The 20,790-nt window shown below is 39.8% G+C and overlaps 1 protein-coding gene across 1 annotated transcript in view; it reads left to right on the top strand.

The window, feature by feature from the left end:
* Positions 1 to 3,510: 3,510 nt before the first annotated feature.
* Positions 3,511 to 20,790, top strand: part of ITGB3 (integrin subunit beta 3) — a 96,744-nt gene continuing 79,464 nt past the window's right edge. The window contains exon 1 of the mRNA XM_039331457.1: positions 3,511 to 4,186. Within this exon, the coding sequence (XP_039187391.1) occupies positions 4,120 to 4,186 (67 nt within the window). The 5' untranslated portion in view covers positions 3,511 to 4,119. The remainder of the gene's footprint in view (positions 4,187 to 20,790) is intronic.

Here is a 20,790-nt window from a genome sequence, read left to right as displayed (position 1 = left end):
TATATTCTTACAATGTAAAATTCTTAATATTATAATGTGAGACATAATTTTTTGGGGGGGAGGGGTATAAATAGTTCTTAGTAAAATTAAAGCAATGACAACTATGTAACATAGTGTTCAGAAGAGTATATGTTGATGTTTTTAAAGCATTAAAATGTTTTAAAATAATATTTTAGTGCCAAAGTGCCTAGCATGAATGCTACAGGAAAGCATTTTCTAGGAAAGGAATACTACAATGATTATGTCATCACTAACAGGACTTTGTCTCTAATAATTTTGTCCCACCCTTCACTTGCTGAGACGTCTGAAACAGCTCCTCTAAAGAGGACCTCATAATTCAGTATTGTAAGTGGGAGAAAGTAACCCTTCAGAGCTTCTGGGATTAGTTGAATGGAATAAATAATTTGAAATCTTAAAATAAAAAAGGTAAAGATCAATCTTTTCTCACCTGGTGGTCCTCTATGCATTGGACTAAATCTCATTCAATCCTCATTTTGCAAGAACAAGTTGTTATGCTAGGTAATTATAATGGAAAGTGTGCTCCAATGTATCTAATACTGATGTGGACACATTTAGAATATACAGTTTAATTATGCTAAATAATGGAGAGATGAGAATCCTGATGGGCCAACAGGCAATGGCCTTAGTTTCACATTTTACATATTGAGGTAGAAAAGTACTGAAGAAGCAAATGGCCTCAAGGAAGGAGTCATATCCAAAATCTATAGACCTTCAATAAATCTATTTCTTTAGCACTTGTAGTAATGTAGTAATAGTAGTAAAGTTGGAAGGGACCTTGGAGGTCATCTAGTCCAACCCCCTGCTCGGGCAGGAAACCCTACGCTATTTCGGACAAATGGCTGTCCAGTCTCTTCTTAAAAACTTCCAGTGTTGGAGCATTTACTGCTTCTGGAGGCAGGCTGTTCCACTGATTAATTGTTCTCACTGTCAGGAAGTTTCTCCTTAGTTCTAGGTTGCTTCTCTCCTTGATTAGTTTCCACCCGTTGCTTCTTGTCCTGCCTTCAGGTGCTTTGGAAAATAGCTTAATTCCCTCTTCTTTATGGCAGCCCCTGAGATATTGGAATACTGCTATCATGTCCCCCCTTGTCCTCTCTTCGTTAAACTAGACATACCCAATTCTAGCAACCGTTCCTTATATGTTTTAGCCTCCAGTCCCCTAATCATCTTTGTTGCTCTTCTCTGTACTCTTTCTAGAGTCTCAACATCTTTTTTACATCGTGGTGACCAAAACTGGATGTAGTATTCGAAGTGTGGCCTTACCAAGCATTGAAGAGTGGTATTAATACTTTCCTGATCTTGATTCTATCCCTATGTTATGCAGCCTAGCACTTTTGTGTTGGCCTTTTTGGCGCTGCAGCACACTGTGGCTCATATTTAAGTGATGTCTACTAGGGAATCCGAGGTCCCTCTCACAGTTACTACTATTGAGCATGGTGCCACCTATGCTGTACTTGTGCATTTGTTTTTTCTTGCCTAAATGTAGAACCTTGCTTTGTTCACCATTGAATTTCATTTTGTTAGTTAGTGCCCAGTGTTCAAGTCTGTCCAGATCCTTCTGTATCTGAAGCCTGTCTTCTGGAGTGTTGGCTCTTCCTGCCAGCTTGGTGTCGTCTGCAAATTTGATGAGTTCCCCATCTATCCCTTCATCCACATCGTTGATGAAGATGTTGAAGAGGACTGGGCCCAGAACAGAGCCCTGGGGCACCCCACTACACACTTCCCTCCATATAGATGCAGTTCCATTGAGGACCACTCGCTGAGTACGGTCCGGTCAGCCAGCTACGGATCGATCTGGTGGTGGTTCTGTCTACCCCACATTTTTCTATCTTGTCAAGTAGTAGGTTGTGATCTACTTTATCAAATGCCTTACTGAAGTCCAAGTAAATTATGTCCACAGCATTCCTCTGATCCACTAATTTTGTCACTTGGTCAAAGAATGCAACTTCACTGAGTCCATAGTAGCAATTCTTATGCATGTCTTCATAGCCAGAACCCACTTAAGGCTCAGCTGTAATTAATCCACTATATTCCAACTGGTCCTGTTCACAAGGAGAACTGAAACTCTCAAGTAGCCTTTCCACTCCCAAGGGGACTCCTGTTTTGAAGTCCTTAAATGAACCTTGTTGCCAAAGATACTATACTATACAAGAGTATAGAGATACTTACAAGAGTGTAGACAGGTTGAATAAAAATCTTTTAATGCTTGGACCTTGGTTCACTATAAGCAATCAGGCGGTATGATTTTGGAATAGTTGCCAACATGTTCAGGTTGGGACTTAGAATTAGAAGTGTTAGAACACCCACATTCAACTCAATTTTTCTCAATATCAGTTGTATGTTTAAAAAAGTAGCTAGGAAATTGGCTTTGCCTGACTATGTGGATTTTATTTTTGCACGCAAGAGGGCAGCAAGACAACAGAGACCAAATGAGATCAAGGCAGGCTACATGTGAGTGAAAAATTCATCCCTGTGTTTATTAAAGAAGCTCAAGTGCTTTCAGTCAGTTTTGAAACTCCTTTTTCCAAGAGATTCCTAACATTCTGTTTTCCCATCCCATTATGCCCCCCCCTTTTTGATAATGTATTGAGTGTATCTCATTTAATTAAATAGGTAGCAAGCACCAGGAATTTTTACTTGCATTCTGTTTTCCAGTGATAAGGCATTCAGATGACATTCTTGTAGACTAAAAATATTCAGGACATCATCCAGAAAATGATGAAATATTAGCCCCCTCCCACACCTCCTTGTTTAAGTTCCAAATTAAATTCCTTCAGTCTTGGTTAACATCTAGTCCCTTTGCCTTGATTTGGAAAGTTGTAAGGAATGTCTACTAAAATCTCAGAAGGAAGGGATAAGGGATAAGGGAAACAGTTGTTTCCCATGTTTAACCAGACCAGAAGTAGCCAATAAAATTGTATAATAGGTTTAAATTTGATTTTGTTTATATGATGTATACCGATAGTAGAATTCAGTTTTTCTAAATTAGAATTGGAAATAATGTAATGTTATATATCACACCTTATTGATACTATGCTTCATAAAGAATTTAACTTTATTCAACCACAAATCTCTGAATTTGTATCTGATACTTCTTGGTCACTTAAAAACTGTTCTGCAATTATCTCTAGAGAAATGATTACTATACAAATGCTTAGATAAATCAAAAGTTCCAAGAGGGCTATGCAAAGCTCTAGGTGGACATACAAAATAATCTGTCTAAAATCAGCTTCAAAAGAAGAACATTTATGTAAATATTTATCCAAGGATTATATACTTCCATGAGATTTTTGCCATTTGTACATTTGTAGGGGATGATGGAAGATGATACAAAGGCGGGCAAGGCCAAGGTATAACTTGCTGGATTAAGGCTAAATCTTTCTCCAGGCAGGTAGTGGGGGGGGGGGAGGTTTGGGATTGGGAGAGAAATGCCACAGCCTCTCTAAACTTCTTCTCTTTCCTCAGAGCTACAGTTCCTATTTTCTGAATCAACTACAACAATGATCAGGAAACCAATCCAAAAGGAAAGAAAAAAGAAAAGAAAAGAAATAGTTTGTGGTTAGTAATTAGCGCCAGTTTGAATGGGATGATTGCTGCTATTTCTTTAAATTTGTCATTAAAACAAGGGTCAAGTAGGTTTAAAGGAGGGGGGGTCTTTTTCACGTTGTTTGATTCATGTAGTTTTCTTATAGTAGCTCCACTACAATAAAGAGAATTAGACGCAGGAGGAATAGAGAGGTTCAGAGTTCATTCCACCACTAAAAAATAGTGGCCAATGAATTTAGGCACTGGGGGAGGAAATCTTTGCCAGGGATAAAGGGTGTACAGCAGTGGCTGGCAGAGGTTGTCTCCTCCCCTGCCAAGTCCCCCCTCTTTCTGGGAGGGGTGAAGAAAAGGATCCTACGAAACTGCGACCTCGGCGACCGGCTGGGGTACTCCGTGGCTCCCATCTGACAGCTGGTTCCTCTCTCTGGCCGCGTCTGCCCGGTCTTCGGATCTCTCGGTGACACCGCTTGCTAGAACTTGGCCGGTCTTCGGGGCGGACCTTTCGGAAACAGACTGCTCCGCTCTGCTTCGCAGTTTTGTCAAGTTGAGACCAAGATGGGCAAATTTGCCTCCTCTGTGCTTCTGGTTTTTAGCCTGCTTCTGCTCTCCGCCGGAGTCTGCGGTAAGTTGGGATCACCCGCCACTCCCCTCCACGGTTCAGTTGCCGAGCGCCTTGGATGGACTGCTGATTTTCCGCCTCTTCCCCCCCCCCACCCGGTTGAAAGAAAGCGGGGAAGGTCTCTTTCCTTCGCGTTTGCTGGCTGCGAAAGAGAGGTTCGAAACTTTAATGAAAAATCTCTCAAGCGTTACTTTCCCCCTTACTTTCCAGAACAACTTGAGGCACTTTTATGTTTTCATACACTACAGTACTCAAAAGAAGGCTTGTTTTGGAGTTCAGTGCTCCTTATGTTCAGGTCGGTACGTGCCGACGATTGCTTTCCTATATTGAAGGGGTTGGGACTTATGTTCAGGTCGGTACGTGCCGACGATTGCTTTCCTATATTGAAGGGGTTGGGAATATTTTTATCTTTTGAAACAAAAGCCTGCCTTTCATGCATGGTATTTAAAGTATAACAGGACAAGTTTGTTTCCAAATAACATCCATATCTGGTTCTTCCTGTCCCAAATTTGATAATATACAATAATAAACTCAAATCTAAAAGCTTGGAAAAGATTCTCACCGTAGAACACTGCCCCACCCAGAGATATGCATAGATAGCAGGATGATTATTCTAATCCTAGTTTATAACCATTGGAGCTGCTCTGGATAACTTTCCATTTTTCCAAACTGATTCTCTCCCCTTAACAATGCAGGTAAAAAAAATACACGATTGGGCTGGGGCCTTAGTGGAGGACAGAAATTAATACAATAGAGTTATTGCCTCTATTCTTGAGGATAGATACCGGTAGGTATGAAAATAGTGTATTCCTCTCTATAGCAAGAATGGACATAATGTGATCTTTAAAGCTCCTTTAATTTTATTCAACATATGTTGGGGTTTAATCTTCTCCAGAGTAACAGTTGATAGAATTAGCCACAATTGGTTAGGTTCACGCAACTAAGGCCAAAACCATGAAATCCAAACCATCAAATTTCTGGGACTGGAAACAGAAATCCCAGTGGCTTACATTGCTTGCAGAAATGCAATCTATGTCTTAACCATCCAAATTCCTCTTGTATTCAGATTTTAATCCAAAACATCCATTTTGTCTACCTATTCACTTACCTTCTATTTCAATTTCTTAGTTGGTGCTACATCAAGTAATGGAAATGAACAAAAAAGAAGGGATATAATGCCTTTGGGAAAATTAAATGTGTGTGTGTGTGTGTGTGTGTGTGTGTGTGTGTGTGTTTGTGTATAAAGTCACAGAGAGGACCAGGAAGAAGATATTTCCATTTCTCCCCTCATCCTGCTCGCCATGTATTTAGTTAGTGTGTTTCCAAACTATGCATAGTCAGAGTCAGTAGTCATATATAATAAAACCAGGAGCTTTTTAGGAAGAAAAAAAGTGAAAATACAATAGATCTCTCTCAAACGCACCTACACAGCGCATAGAGATGCAAAGCAAGAGTCAATAATTCTAAAATGGTTTTCATTTCCTACATAAGTTGTATTTAGCTCTTCTGATTTTCAAACCATGTTTTACTTCTTGTCTTATAACTATGTTCTGGCATATTTTACATCATTTGGTAGGTGATGCTGTTAAAATTTGGAATCTATCTGCTGCAGTCTTCAGGTTGCTACAAACATGGCCTCTGATTGCTGGGCACCATTTGGTGGCTTCTAGTATGAAGTTGCAGAAATCAGCCCTTTGAAGTAGTCGAGACAAAAAGTACAAGTATTAACCCTATCTTTATTGTAAACTTACCTTGATAGAATTTTGCAGGTCTGAAAGCACCTTTCCCCTCACTTATGTTTACTCTCCAGAAAACTAGGAAGGGTATCATCTGAGATGATGTTTTCACACCCCTCCTTCTTTTGGATTCAGATTTCTCTTATTAGACTGCTCTTCCCCCTGTTTTACCCATGGTTATTTTCACAGCCCATCACAGTACAGTAGAAGAACAGTAGAAGAGACCAACAGTTGGATTCCATAGGGATCTGCCCATGTCATGCCTGCTCATCACTTTCTTGCAGGATTTACGTGAGCCTCTTATGAACAAATCTTTAGTGCTTTTTGAAAGAGCATTGGACCTGTCTTTTTAACACAGGATTATTTAGGCATGTACTACCAGAAGATCACTTTTATTCAGGAAAGAAAATTGGATGGTGCCAATTGTATGCTACTAGTTCTGTCATCATTGGATTCATTTCAGATTTTTTTGTTGCTTCTGCCAACAAAGGGATTTACATGCTTGCTCTTTTGAATCCTTGTATTATTGTTAATTATCTCTGAGGAAGCAGCTAGAGTGTTGCAACTTGGTGGGATTGTTGTCTCAGAATCAGCAAAATAAGGATGCAATTTCTACCCCCCTCCCCCAAATGAGGGGGAAGTGGACATCATTCCTTAGTATTTGTTGATAGCAAATGATTGTTCCCTCTTGCTGCACCCTACACACTTTCTACACCTGTTATTTGTGGGTCAGGCTATTTGTAAAGACAAATTCAACATTCTTTCAGAAAAGTACTATACCCATATTCAGAAATAACCTAATAGGTAAACGACATGGAACAAAAGTTGCACCATCTAGATGTACCCTTATGATTCCTTTCTGCTTCATTCTCTGTTCTCTGTCCTTGTTAATCAAATGACTAAAGCTACCACTTGACGCATCTTTCCAAATTTCCTCAATCTATGTTAGGCATTAGTGTTTATTTTCCTGCAGATGGAATGTTTGGTGGGAGGAAAAATGAAGCCAGTGGAATCTATTAATCCTTCACAATAAGTAAGTATGGTTAGTTAGTTCATTGACCTTGCTATGTGACAACAAGGATTGCCAGTAAGGATAGCACAATTCATGCCAGCATATTTTTCTCTTGGATCAAGGAGGTCAATATTACTCTGATTTGGTCATGTGGAAGATACCAATGAATGCATTTGAATTTGACTGGCAAGGAATGGGAGAAATTATTTGGGAGCCAGATTGTTTGGTCAATATCTGAGTTAATTCAATATGAACTAAATAAAGTTTACCTATCAGTTCAGTAAGTTTTCAGGCTGGAACATAATACAGAGTCAGGTCTGATCATGCTTGTGGACAATTTCTAAGGATATGGTGATGTGGTGGTGGTGATGAGGCCTTCCTTGATATCAGCTGCTTTGAGTACTATTGACTGGGATCTTTGGGGATAAGGAGTAGGAGCCAAGAGTAGGATTGTGCTGGTTTTCCTTTCTCTTAGGTAAGTTCCAGTTGGTGTTAGTGGTTTGGGGAGAGGGAGAGGTCAAGCCTTTGGCCTTTACATATGGGGTATTCTAGGGCTTGAAACTCATACTCTGTTTTAACATCTAGATAAAATTTCTGAGTAAGGTCAATAGCCAGCACAATGTCTGCTTCTTCAGTAGGAGGATACTCAGCCATACATCTCAAACCTGAACTGGCCAAGGGATGTTGTTAATGTCATGTCTCAGTGCTGTGAGACTTTGAAGATCTAGACAGAGAGGAACAGGCTTTAATTCAACCTTACAAGATGAAGTGGCTATGGATTTTTAGCTCTCCCAAGATCAGATGTATGCCGTCTTTAATTCTGGGTGGTATTACACAGAACTGATATGCAATTTTAAGGTTCTCCTTCATTACCCGCTCTTGTTTAAAGAGCAAGGGACAGCTATGATCAGGAAGGCCTTCCAGATTCATCTTTTGCACTAGTTATATCCCTCCTGGACTGGGCATCCCTTCTTACACTCACTACTTATACACTTAAACACTTCACATTTAGACTTTGTCAATGCATTTTTCAAAGGGGTTGCCTTTGAAAACCATTTGGAATCTGTGATTAGTCCAGAAAGCAGACTTATGTGACACTTATGCTTCCTAAGCTGTAACTGCTACTTGGGAGGCTACTTGTGTGCAATTTGAGATGTTGATAGTGACCTATAAAACCCGTCATGTGTAGGACCTGGTTACCCAAGAGATCCACTTTCTCCCTTTATCATTGCCCACTGGCAGATCTGGCAAGGTGAGCATGTTCCTTGAAACAATATGTAATGGATCTCAGGAAGCATGCCTTCTCTGGAGAAGCATCTGCCTTTTACAATGGTATAACCCCAGGAATTCGTGTGGCCCTGACCCTGTCATCCTTTAAGCGAGCTTGACATTCTGGCTCTCTTCCCCAGGCCATAGGATAAAATATTCTTCTCACTGGATGTTTTTGCAGGAACAGGCTTGATTTTTGTTCTTTTTATTCTGGTTTGACCTTCTCATTTTTAAAGAAAGTTTTGGATGCATTAGACACAGTGGTGGGATTCAGCCAGTTTGCACCACTTCGGCAGAACTGGTAGCTAATTTTTTGTTGCCCAGGCCTAGAATGGACTTCCTGAAGCGGCATCCAGACAGAGAACTGGTTGTTCACATATTTGAATCCCACCACTGATTAGGCAGCTTTATAAATTTGTTTAAATAAGTATTCCAAGTCCTTTGAACCAGCTCTCCCCAGAGTAATATTTTCAAATACAAAATAAACATATTTTCATTACACTGATCATATCCCTGTTCTGTTTAAGTGACTTTTGGTGGACAAGGGGTTGCTCACAGGGAAGTGATTTTCCTCTCTGTATTCTATAGATTTGTTCATTGGGATTTTTGGTAGGAAACTCCAATACTCTGCCTAGTTGCATTTTTACTCACAGACTACAGAATGAGAAGTGCACAAAAATATGTAAATAGATTCAAATGGCCTGCTTTCATATAATGAAGAGACTGTTTGCCGCAACCACCTCCATATGCGTTGGACTACAAATTCCACTGGATATACTGAACTGAAATTTTGGGAACTATAGTCAACACCTCTTCAGTACACCCTAGTATAGTAGGCCAGTTTGAAGAATGCTGATTTTCTTCCTCATGAATAAAATTCAACGTTCTATGAGATGTTGTATAACTGAGAATAATTGTCAAAATCTTTGCAATTATTGCATGGTATGTAGAGGACAGAATACATAGGAACCTAAACAATAAAATTATTGTCTCTCTTTAACAAGGAAAACAGGATCAGAAACCCCCCAATTCCACTTAAATACAGTTTTATCTAAAGGTAAAGGTTTCCCCCAGTCCAGTTGTGTCCGACTCTAAGAGGCGGTGCTCATCTCCATTTCTTAGTCAAGGGAGCCAGTGTTGTCCGAAGATGCTTCTGTGCTCATGTGACCAGCATGACTATATGCTGAGTAGCACGGAACACTGTTACGGAAGTGGTACCTATTTTTCTACTTGCATTTGCATGCTTTTGAACTGCTAAGGTGTCAGGAGATGAGGCAAGTAACGAGAGCTCACTCCATCACAACTTGGGTCTCAAACCTGGACTGTCAGCTTTCCAACTGACAAGTTCAGTGTCTTTAACTGCTGAGCCATTATACCCCTTTAAACTGCCAGTTTATCTCTATTTTATGATACTATCCACATACCCCATAATGACCACAAAACTCTATAACATGCCTTCCAAAGAGATTTTGGATCTGTCTGTCCTGAATTCTTTTCAGTATACTCAATTCAATGGGCTCCAAACAAAAGCAAGCCAACAACACAGGTCCCTAGACAACACATGCACACAAACATCCACAGGCTATTACGGTATGCACTACTCACCCCATCTCCATTCTTGCCCACTGCTACTATTGCTACTTCAACTACTCCTTGAGTCCTACTACTCCTATTCCTTGTGAATTCTGCTAGGGAAAATTATCTCTTTCTGAGTTGATTCAGGCTGCTTTCCTTTCACACATGAATATACACATCCTTCCCTCTTCTGTCTCTTACCCACCAACACCATCACACCAGTTGTCTCTGCTAGGGTAGTTGAACCTGGTTGCCTTGTGAACATATATTTACAATCCCATAACATTTTTTAAATCTCTTTGGTCAGAATTAATAGGTATTTCTTCATGGGATGATTGCAGTATTGCATCCCAAGCCTGGTCCAATAATTCTGGATGTCTTTCTTTTAGTACAAGAAAAGCTATTCCAGGCTCAACTCTATTGTGTCATTTCCTCAGGTTAGCATGGTAGATTTACTTTTCCTGTCTTCCAATTCAATTCCATAATTTACATAATATACCTTACCTGGCCTAGTTCTTCTATTTACTATCTAGGGACCCTGCCATGTAGCCTGTAATTTGCTTTCTTTAAATTTTATCATAGTGTCTTTTCTGGCCTTTCCTGGGATGAGTCCTAGAGCTTTTAGTTTATTTCTCTGCATTAAAATATATTCAATTTAATTTTAGGGCCTTCTTTAGTAATGTCTAAGATGCCTTGAGGCTGTCTTCTATAAAGTAACTCAAAAGGGTTGAATCCTATGGATGCCCGGTGAATTTCCCTGTATGCAAACAATAGAAAAAGCAGCCATGTATCCCAATGTTTTTGCTTTTTTGCCTCCATATTTCTTGAACACGGCTTTTAAGGTCTGGTTCATCCTTTCTATAAAGAATATCTGCCTATGGGTAATAAAGACTAGTATGCACCCCTTTTATTTCTGGGTCTATGTATAAATATTTAAGCAGTGCTAATTGGAAATTGGATCCTTGATTCATGAGAATCTCATTTGTTATTCCTACCATACCAAAGATCTTTACTAGCACCTCTGCTATTCCTTTGGCTGTCCTTAATGGAACTGCTTCAGGATACCAAGTTGCATAATCGCAAACAACTAGGATAGTTGCTTTAACAGATCATGGCAAAGGGTCTATGATGTCCATATCTATTTTTTTAAAAAAAGAATAGAGATTAAAGGCACTCTCTCCATAGGAACTTTATTGTCTTCCTCTACCCAAGATTCTATATGTCGTCTATATGTCGTCCTATTCCTACCAACATGTCCAGACCATGGATTTCCATGGGCTAATTCCAATATCATCTTGCAATACCCCAGGGGAACTACTTTATGTTCTATTTTGCCCTTTCTCACTTTCCAATGCTTTCTTTTCAACTGAGCAGGAACAAAAAGATTTACTCCCTTCATCTTTGCGCTTCTATCTCTTTAAGAGTTCCTAACTCTCTGGATAGGTGTTCATATTATCTTTCTCCTTTTTTATCTTCCTTTCTAGCATCCTCTGACATGTAATCCTCAGCCGATCCCTTGACCAATTTCTGGTTGTGCTCTTACACTCCAAATGTCACTTTAGCAGGAGGTACTTGTAGACATTGTTCTAAAATTGTTTCTTCTATCACTTTTTCTTGCTCCTGTCATCAGTCCTCAATTATTTCCTGCCTAAACAACAACAACAACAATAATAGAGTGGTAAGGAACCTTAGAGTCCACCCCCCCCCCCGCTTAGGCAGGAAACCTTATACCATTTCAGACAAATGGCTGTCCATTCTCTTATTTAAAACTTCCAGTGTTGGAACTTTCACAACTTCAGGAAGCAGGTTGTTCCACTGATCAATTGTTCTAACTATCAAGAAATTTCTCCTTAGTTCTAGGTTGCTTCTGTCTTTGATTAGTTTCCATCCATTGCTTCTTGTCCTGCCTTCAGGTGCTTTGGAGAATAGCTTGACTCCCTCTTTTTTGTGGCAACCCTGAGATAATGGAAAACTGCTATCATGTCACCCCTTGTCCTTCTCTTCATTAAACTAGACATACCCAATTCCACCAACCATTCTTTATATATTTTAGCCTCCAGTCATCTAATCATCTTTGTTACTCTTCAGAAGCAGGCTCGGGACATTGCATTGGTCCCAGGCATTCCAAAAGCTGCCCGGGACCAGACTGAGCGGTGCTGGCCTTGTGCGCATGCGCAAGGCGTGAAAACGCTCTGTTACTTTGTTGGCCATTTTGCCCGGGTCTCCGGACAAAATAAAGAGGCCTGCGTGTCTGTTGCCTGTTGTTCAGGTGTCACTTTAAGAGAATAAAGAACTGTTGAACTTCGCCATGTTTGTTCATCATTCGCAAGTGAACAGAGTATTTAACAGTAACCAAAACTGAATGCAGTATTTCCAAGTGTGGCCTTATCAAGGCATTATAAAGTGGTATTAACACTTCACATGATTTTGATTCTATCCTTCTGTTAATGCAGCCTAGCACAGTGTTTTTGGCAGCTGCAGCACACAGCTGACTCATATTTAAGTAATTGTGCACTAGGACTCCGAGGTCCCTCTCACTGTTACTACTATTGAGCAAGGTACACCCTATACTATACCTGTACATTTGGTTTTTCTTCCCTAAATGTAGAACCCTACTTTTTTCACCACTGAATTTCATTTGTCTTGCCTTCAGGTGCTTTGGAGAATAGCTTGACTCCCTCTTTTTTGTGACAACCTCTGAGATATTGGAACACTGCTATCATGTCACCCCTCGTCCTTCTCTTCATTAAACTAGACATACCCAATTCCAGCAACCATTCTTTATATGTTTTAGCTTCCAGTCTCCTAATCATCTTTCTGGAGTCTCAACATCTTTTTTACATAATGGTAACCAAAACTGAATGCAGTATTCCAAGTGTGGCCTTATCAAGACATTATAAAGTGGTATTATCACTTCACGTGATTTTGATTCAATCCTTCTGTTAATGCAGCCTAATATGGTGTTTTTGGCAGCTGCAGCACACTGCTGACTCATATTTAAGTGATTGGGCACTAGAACTCCGAGGTCCCTTTCACTGTTACTACTATTGAGCAAGGTACTCCCTATAATATACCTGTGCATTTGGTTTTTCTTCCCTAAATGTAGAACCCTACTTTTTTCACTATTGAATTTCATTTTGTTAGATAGTGCCAAGTGTTCGAGTCTGTCAAGATCTTTCTGTATCTTAAGTCTATCTTCTGGAGTGTTGGCTATTCCTGCCAGCTTGGTGTTATCTGTAAGTTTGATGAGATCCATATCTATCCCCTCATCCAAATCATTGATGAAGATGTTGAAGAGTACTGGGCCCAGAACAGAGCCCTGGGCTACCTCACTACACACTTCCCCCCTCCATGTAGATGCAGTTCCATTAAGGACCACATGCTGAGTACGGCCAATCAGCCAGCTACGAATCCATCTGATGGTGATGATGTCTAACCCACATTTTTCTATTTTATCAAGTAGTAGGTTGTGGCCTACTTTATCAAATGCCTTACTGAAGTCCAAATAAATTATATCCACAGCATTCCTTTTGTCAACTAATTTTGTCACCTGATCAGAGAATGCAATAAGATTTGTCTGGCATAATCTGTTTTTGATAAACCCATGTTGGCTTTTGGTTATGACTTTGTTTGCCTCTTGGTATTCACTGATTTGTTGCTTGATTATCTTTTTCAGAATCTTCCCAGGTATTGAGATCAGGCTGATAGGTCTCTTGTTCCCTGGATCCATTCCCCCCCCCCTTTTTTTGAAGATGGGAACTACATCAGCTCTTTTCCAGTCCTCTGGTAGTTCCCCAGTACGCTAGAATTTTGAAAGTTATAGTTCAGTTGTTCTGAAATCACATCTGCCAGTTCCTTCAGAACCTTGGGGTGTAATCCATCTGGTCCTGGTGATTTGAATTCATTTAGTGTGGACAGGTGCTCACTTACCATTTTCTTGTCTATTTTAATTTGTGTTTCTAATCTGTTTTTTACAGTACTGTTTTTGATAGGTTGGACTGTTTTTTCCTTTTGTGTAAAGACAAATGCAAAAAACAAGTTAAGTAATTCTGCTTTCTTCCTGTTGCTTGTCACCTTCTTGCCACTTTCTCCCACTAATGTTTACATATTGAAAGAAACTTTTTTTGTTATTTTTTTACTTTTTTTTGCAAGCCTTAGTTCATTTTAAACCTTAGCTTTCCTCACTTCATCTTTGCAGGCTCAGGCTATTTGCTGATATTCTGCCTTAGTTATGTGCTACTCTTTCCGTTGTTTAACTTGTCCTTTTTGTCTTTCAATTTATCAGAGAGTTCTTTATGCAGCCATGCTGGTTTCTTTTGAGAGCTGTTATTTTACTTCTTTGTGTGCTAGACTTGGCTATTATAATCTCACTTTTCAAAATTTCCCAAGCTTCTTGAGTTGTTTTCCCTTTGAGGATTCTCATCCATGGAATCCTTCCCAAGCTCTCTCTAACTTTATTGAAATTAGCTCTCTTAAAGTCCAAGACTCTAGTTTGATTATGTTCTATTGTATAATGTTGAATTCCAATATTGCATGATCATTCCCCACCCAAGGTTCCTGTAGCTTCAACACCTTCTATCATTTCATCTCTGTTAGTGAGAATTAAGTCCAATATGGTTGATCCCCTAGTTCCCTTCTCTACTTTTTGGGAGACAAAGTTGTCTGCTAGGTTTGTCTGTTTGATCTTCCATTTGGTGCAGAGTTTGTCTCCCACTTGATGTCAGGGTAGTTAAATTCCCCCATTACTATTGTGATGTGCTTCCTACATAGCTTAGTTAGCTGACTAGCAAAATGTTCATCTATTTCCTCTGTTTGGATGGGTGGCCTATAGTATATACCTATGGCAATGTCATTTCCCCCCCTTTTATATTGACCCAATCTTGTCTACCAGTCTTGCTCCCAGTTCACAAACCCTTTCATGTTTGTTGTAGGTGTATCTCCTAAATCTCTGCCTGTAGGTATAAGGGGTTACATTAAACCTGTACAGGACATAGGAACAATCCATTGCTTCTCTTGCTGGAAGACAACTGTTAGTGCTGAAAGCCTTTTCCATTAAACATGGGACTATTCTGGCTACCCATTCACTCTCAGGCCATTTACAAGAGGTAGCAATGCTTTCAAATATGGTACAACAGGATTCTATGTCTTCTTTCTCTGGCAACTTAGGGATTTTTATATCTTTGGGACTACTTCTGCTTGCTAGATATTCTGAAAAACGTCAGAGGTGACTGGATCCCTTTAAGGCTATCAATTCCCTAAACTCTTGTTCTTGCCTATCTTTCCCTCCAAACCACTCTTTTTCCTTCCCCCCCCCCCTCAAAAGTCAAAGTCTTTCCTTTTGTTGCCACTTTAACATTTCTATGGTATTGGCCAAGTATCTGAGCCTAGCCCATTTTCTAGCTGGGCTATTTTTTTCTTTGGCTTAACTACAGATGTAGGACGGATTCCCATATCTCAGCAAAGTGGTGGTCTCTTCTCAGGGAGCATGTCTTTTCTAACTTTTCCCTATCTGTTTGTTTGGTGTAGGCTTTGGTAAGAAGTCTGATTTTTAGCTATTTCCTGCAAGGCCTGGCCCTATGAGGACCAAACTCCTTTTCCTTTGCAGTGGGGGATTGTTTTCTCTTCATAGAGTCTTTAATAAACTCCTTAAGTTTAAGCCACCTTCATTTGCATGGTAACTTCCCTGTGTTGGATATCCTACCTGATTTTCAATATGTCACCTGATTTCAGATACCCCACAGCTGCCACCATTTTGTCATAGATTCTTTTCAGTATACCAAATTCAATGGTCTCTAAACACAAATGAGCCAACAACAATATCCTATTGCTACTATGGCTATTCCAACTACTACTCCTTGTGAGTGTTACTACTCCTATTCTTTGTAAGTTCTCTGTACAAAATTCTCTTGCTGGCTGCTTTACTTCCATACATGAACACAAAACTTCCTCCCCCCCCTTTTTTTTCCTCCCTACACATCCACATCCACAGCACAGCCTTTATAGCCACAATTGTTGTGCTGGCTGGGGAGAGGGCAAAAGCAGTACAGATGTTGGCCATTTTCTGGGCAGCCTACTCTCTCACAGTATCAAGTAAGTGTTCCCCTGATTTATCACTCTTACAAAAAAGAAAATGCCTGTTGACAGCATTTCTGAGAAAGATTAGTTTAAACTGGAGTAACAGTCTGGTTCACATATCATATTTAACTATGTGTTATTGACCAAGCCACCATTGGTTAAGGCAGTGGTTCTCAACCTTTCTAATGCTGCGACCCCATAATACAATTCCCCATGTTGTGGTGACCCCCAACAACTTATACATCACTGGGTGCCAGGGGCGTGGCCAAAGAAAAGGGGAAAAAAATGGCGGACAGCCTTGTTTGGCGACCCCCGTGAAATGGTCATTCAACCCCAAATGGGGTCCCGACCCACAGGTTGAGAACCACTGGGTTAAGGTCACATACCACACCAAGTGATAAGCAAGGTTTTACACAATGGTCACACAATGTAGTAAACCAATACTGAAGAAATTATATTATGGCCCAATGCAGACATAAACACTTCTCTGTCAACTTGAGGACTACCCAAAATTCATAGCACATTGAGTCCACATTCCAAATATAATCTAATTTTTTTCTAGGGATTTGGGATTTAAAATAGCTATTTTATTTCTTGACCTATTATTTTTCCTTTTGGGGATATTTTGGCCCTATTGTTCTTGGGAGAAGTACCAAGAAAGGGATGCTGCAGCCCTCTCCTCACTTTGACCTAATATAATTGTGAATTGAATCACGTTTTTTTAATGGGGATTTAATGCTTCTCCTTAAAATTATTTGATCAACCCAGATGCCTTCAGACATGTTCAAACTGGGCATATCTTACAATCATGCAAACAAGATTGTGAAAATGAAATAAGACAAGTGACATAAATGAAATAAGACATATGCCACTTGATTTTTTTCTCTTTTTTTTAAAGGAAAAGGTCAATATAACAAATATGACTATTTATGGTCAGTTTATAGTCTTGTATACAAGTGGTATATAAGTCTAGATGCTATTGCTATTGTGCAATTTTGGCATAATATGTAATTATCATTAAGTAAAATATATTGTGCAAATGTTTATATTTGTATCTAGCAATGAACAAAACATAAATAAGTTTAGTTCCATATCCTCAGAGAATTTAAATCCTAAGAAAGGAACTAAATGTTAGAACGTGATAAAACTGCACCAGATATTGCATTCTACAATGTATTGCTGCAACGGGGAATAAAAGTCCATGGTAGCTCACAAACTAACTATTAGAAAACTGCTTTTTGGTGACAATTCCTTGGGATGATGGCTATAGATGAATAGATTGTTATTAACCCCCTATAGTAAAATTAGGATATCTAGCTTAGCCAGGGTTAAATAACTTTACAGAACCCAGGGAGAAAGGGCCTAGTCCACATCTGAGGGATGCTGTTCCAGAGGGTGAGGTTCATGGCACAGAAAACATGTTTGCTCAGTCCTGTAAGATGACAACATTTAATAGAAGATTGTACCCACTTGTCTGAATATACTGGACATGTAGGAACAATGAGAGTAAGATTGTCCTTCAGATAACCAGGTCTTAAGTCAGAAATGGCTTCAATAATAGACGAAAAAGGTAATAGCCAGCATCTGGAAGCTAACTGGCAACTGGTGTGGTTCAAATAGCAATACTGACACTAAGCAAAAGGAGAATTGCCAATTACTGCTTATTTTGAACCAACTGTAGCTTCCAGATGGCCTTCAGGGGCACTCCCATGTAGAGTGCATTGCAATAGTCTAATCATGAGGTTCCCCCAGGCCATGAATGACTATCAAATATGTCCTCATTCTTATTTGTAAATAGTTTCCTCTTAGCAAACCTGTCCTGTCAACTATCAAAAGAAGCTCAATCCTGCTTATCTTCTGATAAGGCATAAAGACCCTCATCCATTTATCATCTCCCAAGCTCTCAGAGATAGCGGGGGGGGGGGAGGGCTGGGGGACAGGGAGAGGACTTTGCCGAAACCAATGACCAACTTTTTTGCCAACTCACAAAGACAAAAACATTCCAGGAAGAACAGGGAAGGCAGCTCCCATGTACAAGCCCCTATTGAGTTAATAATAACCCAGGAAGGTTAATCAACAGTTTCTCTGAGCTTTTAGGAGCTACAAAAGCCGCAGCCTGTGAATCAGCAAACCAATGTGGTTATTAGAGGGGGTGCACTAGCAAGGGAGGAGAAGAAATTATACAGCTGCAGAAGGGGCTACAGCAACTCTAGATAGAAGGCTGCCTTCCTCCCACATTAAAGAAGACTGAAACATGTTGCTCATCATTGTAGGCAATGTCCACTGATGACAATAATGTGTTATGGAGAAATTCCTTGTAATGCAATAATCCGCACAACTACTAATATGAGGAAAGAGGTGTAGAAAGCTATCATATGCATTTTTTGCAAGCCTGATCTCTCAGGCCCTTAGATCTGATTTCTGTTCAAAGAGAATTTTTTTCTCCCTCTGTAGGGTGACAGTGCATCAGTTTTGCATCCATTACCAGAACTGATGCTGCAGAAGTTACTGGAGTAGGGCATACTTGTACAGGGAACTACTGCTGCTTACTTTTTAAAAAAATTACAGAATAAAATTTAAGGAAAAAGAATAAAATAAAAGTGATGAGACAAGAATAAATAAATGAAAGAGAAAAGAAAAGAAAAAAAGGGAAAAAGAAAAAATACCAAAGGCACTCTATATGGAGCAATCCTTGAAAAATACCTGGAAGCTACTATAGAATGCAGCTAGTCGAGCACCCAAAGAACGGCACATGTAACACCTCTGTTGCAGAAGCTGCATTGGGTGCTGGTTTGCTTCTGTGTCCAGTGCAAGGCGTTGGTTATGATCTTTAAAGCCCTATGTAGCATAGGGCCAATTTACCTTATGGAGCCATTTCACCCATTACATTGGTCCATTCCTCTCGTCAGGCAAGTATGTTGCAGACCCTGTCAGTAAAGAATTCTGACTGGCAGATAGCAGGAAGAGATGTTTCTCTGCCATTGCCTTTGCCTTTTGGAACGTTCTGCCCCCAGTGGTGAGGCAGGCCCCCACTTTCCTGGCCTCTAAAGACCTGGCTATGTCAACTTGCTTGGGGCCTTCAGTGATGCAGGCAGCCATGGGGCTGGTTAGCGCCCTGAAGCTCCTTCCCCACCTTTTAAATTTTATTCTTATTTTTAACAGTTTTATATTATAATATTTAAACATAGTTTGTATGTTTTTCTATTGTCCAGAGTCACTCTATGAGGGAGATGGGTGGTTCCTGAAACTGATGTATAACTAAATAACTAAATAGAACATTCAATCGTCTTTGCAGCAGTTATAAAGAAGCAGTTAATGGTGCTTCTTTGTGTAAATAGTTGTTCTTTGTTGGGGCTGGCCAGAGTGGCTTCAAAGTATTTTCAAAACAAATTAGTCTTCTCTTGTGAACTTTATTTCTCTCTATCAAAAATAACGTATAAGGACCCAAACTCAAATATGACAGTGTAAAACTCTGCAAGGAAGTGGGATTTATCTACACAGACTTTTTGCTATGTGAAAGAAAGCTGATTAGAGAGTTTGGTTATGTTTTGTCTTGCTATTTTTATAGTAAGCTCTTTGAGGACAGTCTGCTTCTAGCTTTGCAAATTTTCCACTGTATCTCTAAGGTATTAGATGAAGAACAGCCTGATGGTGTGTGAGAGAACCATATGTACTTTTTCCAACATTATGGTGTAGTAGCAGATAGAAGGTTATATGTGCAGATTTTATTGGATTCAGTTTTTCTTGTATTTGTCTCTTGGGAAACACAGAAACAAGAGCATAGGCACCTAGAGTTCCTGCAAAAGGAAGTGATTTTATTTTAGTTGCTGTCAGGCCACCAACACACATCAAGCAGGACTTGTTTGTACTGCCATGCACTGTGCAAACCTCTCTCTCTCTCCCCCCTCCCCCATCTGTCTATCTGTCTGTCTTCATCTATGTAATTCAGCCTTCACAATGGCAAAGTACAGAGGGTACTAGAGAGCAGGAGGCTAGTTACAATACAGAGACCACCTCTATTTAAAGCAGAAGCTGATAATCTCCAACTTCTTTTTGCACAAATAGAGATCAGGTGGTGAGGGGAACATTGCACACTAGGCTTTGTTTAGTTTTAATACTATCACACACTTAAAATTAAAGCCACAAAAAGGAGAAAACCTGGAAATGCAGATTCTACTCACAGTCCAAAATAGGATATGTTTGATCTTCTGCTCCTAGCCAATATACACAGATCTGTAAACTATCACCTGTCTGCCATGACATTGTGGCCAGTATCCAATTGCCTGAGACAGCATATATAGTCTAGGTTTTATTTTCTTTGATAGTGTGGCAGCTGCCAGAGTGACCTAATCATTTCCTTAATTTGGCAGTCATATCCAGGAGAAAGGAACCAACTCTTCCATTCATTCTTGTTAGCAGAGAATTATAGAAGCACAGTTCATTTGTGATTTGGCAATGTCCCCAGTGAGAGCTACTTTGGTCCAGTGACTAAGGTACTGAATGAAGAGTGAAAAACCAGGAGATACTTGTCTTAGATATGAAAACCAAGTGGGTGATATCAGCCAATCACTCTTCTCAGCCCAACGAAAAAAGGCAACAACAAACCACTTTTTAAAAATGCTGCCTAGAAAATTGCATAGATTTTTCCAAATTGTTGCCAGGAGTCATAACTGACTTGAAGGCATATGTATATGTGTATATGTAGACATACATGAATGTGTATATGAAAATATATGTGTATATGTAATTCTAATGGTTAAGTCCTTCGTTCAATGGCGAATGAAGATCACACATGTTAGAAGTAATGGTTCTTTATTTCTCCTTCTGCTCACTACAACAACAATGAGACTCGCAGGTCTCCGCTTTTGTGTCTGGATCTCCGGGCAAAAAGACTATAGTTAATGGCATGCTTTCACGCCTTGCGCATGCACGCAAGGCTG

The sequence above is a fragment of the Crotalus tigris genome, unplaced genomic scaffold, assembly GCF_016545835.1.
Source record: "Crotalus tigris isolate CLP2741 ecotype Arizona unplaced genomic scaffold, ASM1654583v1 scf7180000024437.13266115, whole genome shotgun sequence".
NCBI lineage: Eukaryota > Metazoa > Chordata > Lepidosauria > Squamata > Viperidae > Crotalus > Crotalus tigris.
Note: the sequence above shows the minus strand (reverse complement) of the source record. Positions and strands in the feature narration are given on the sequence as shown.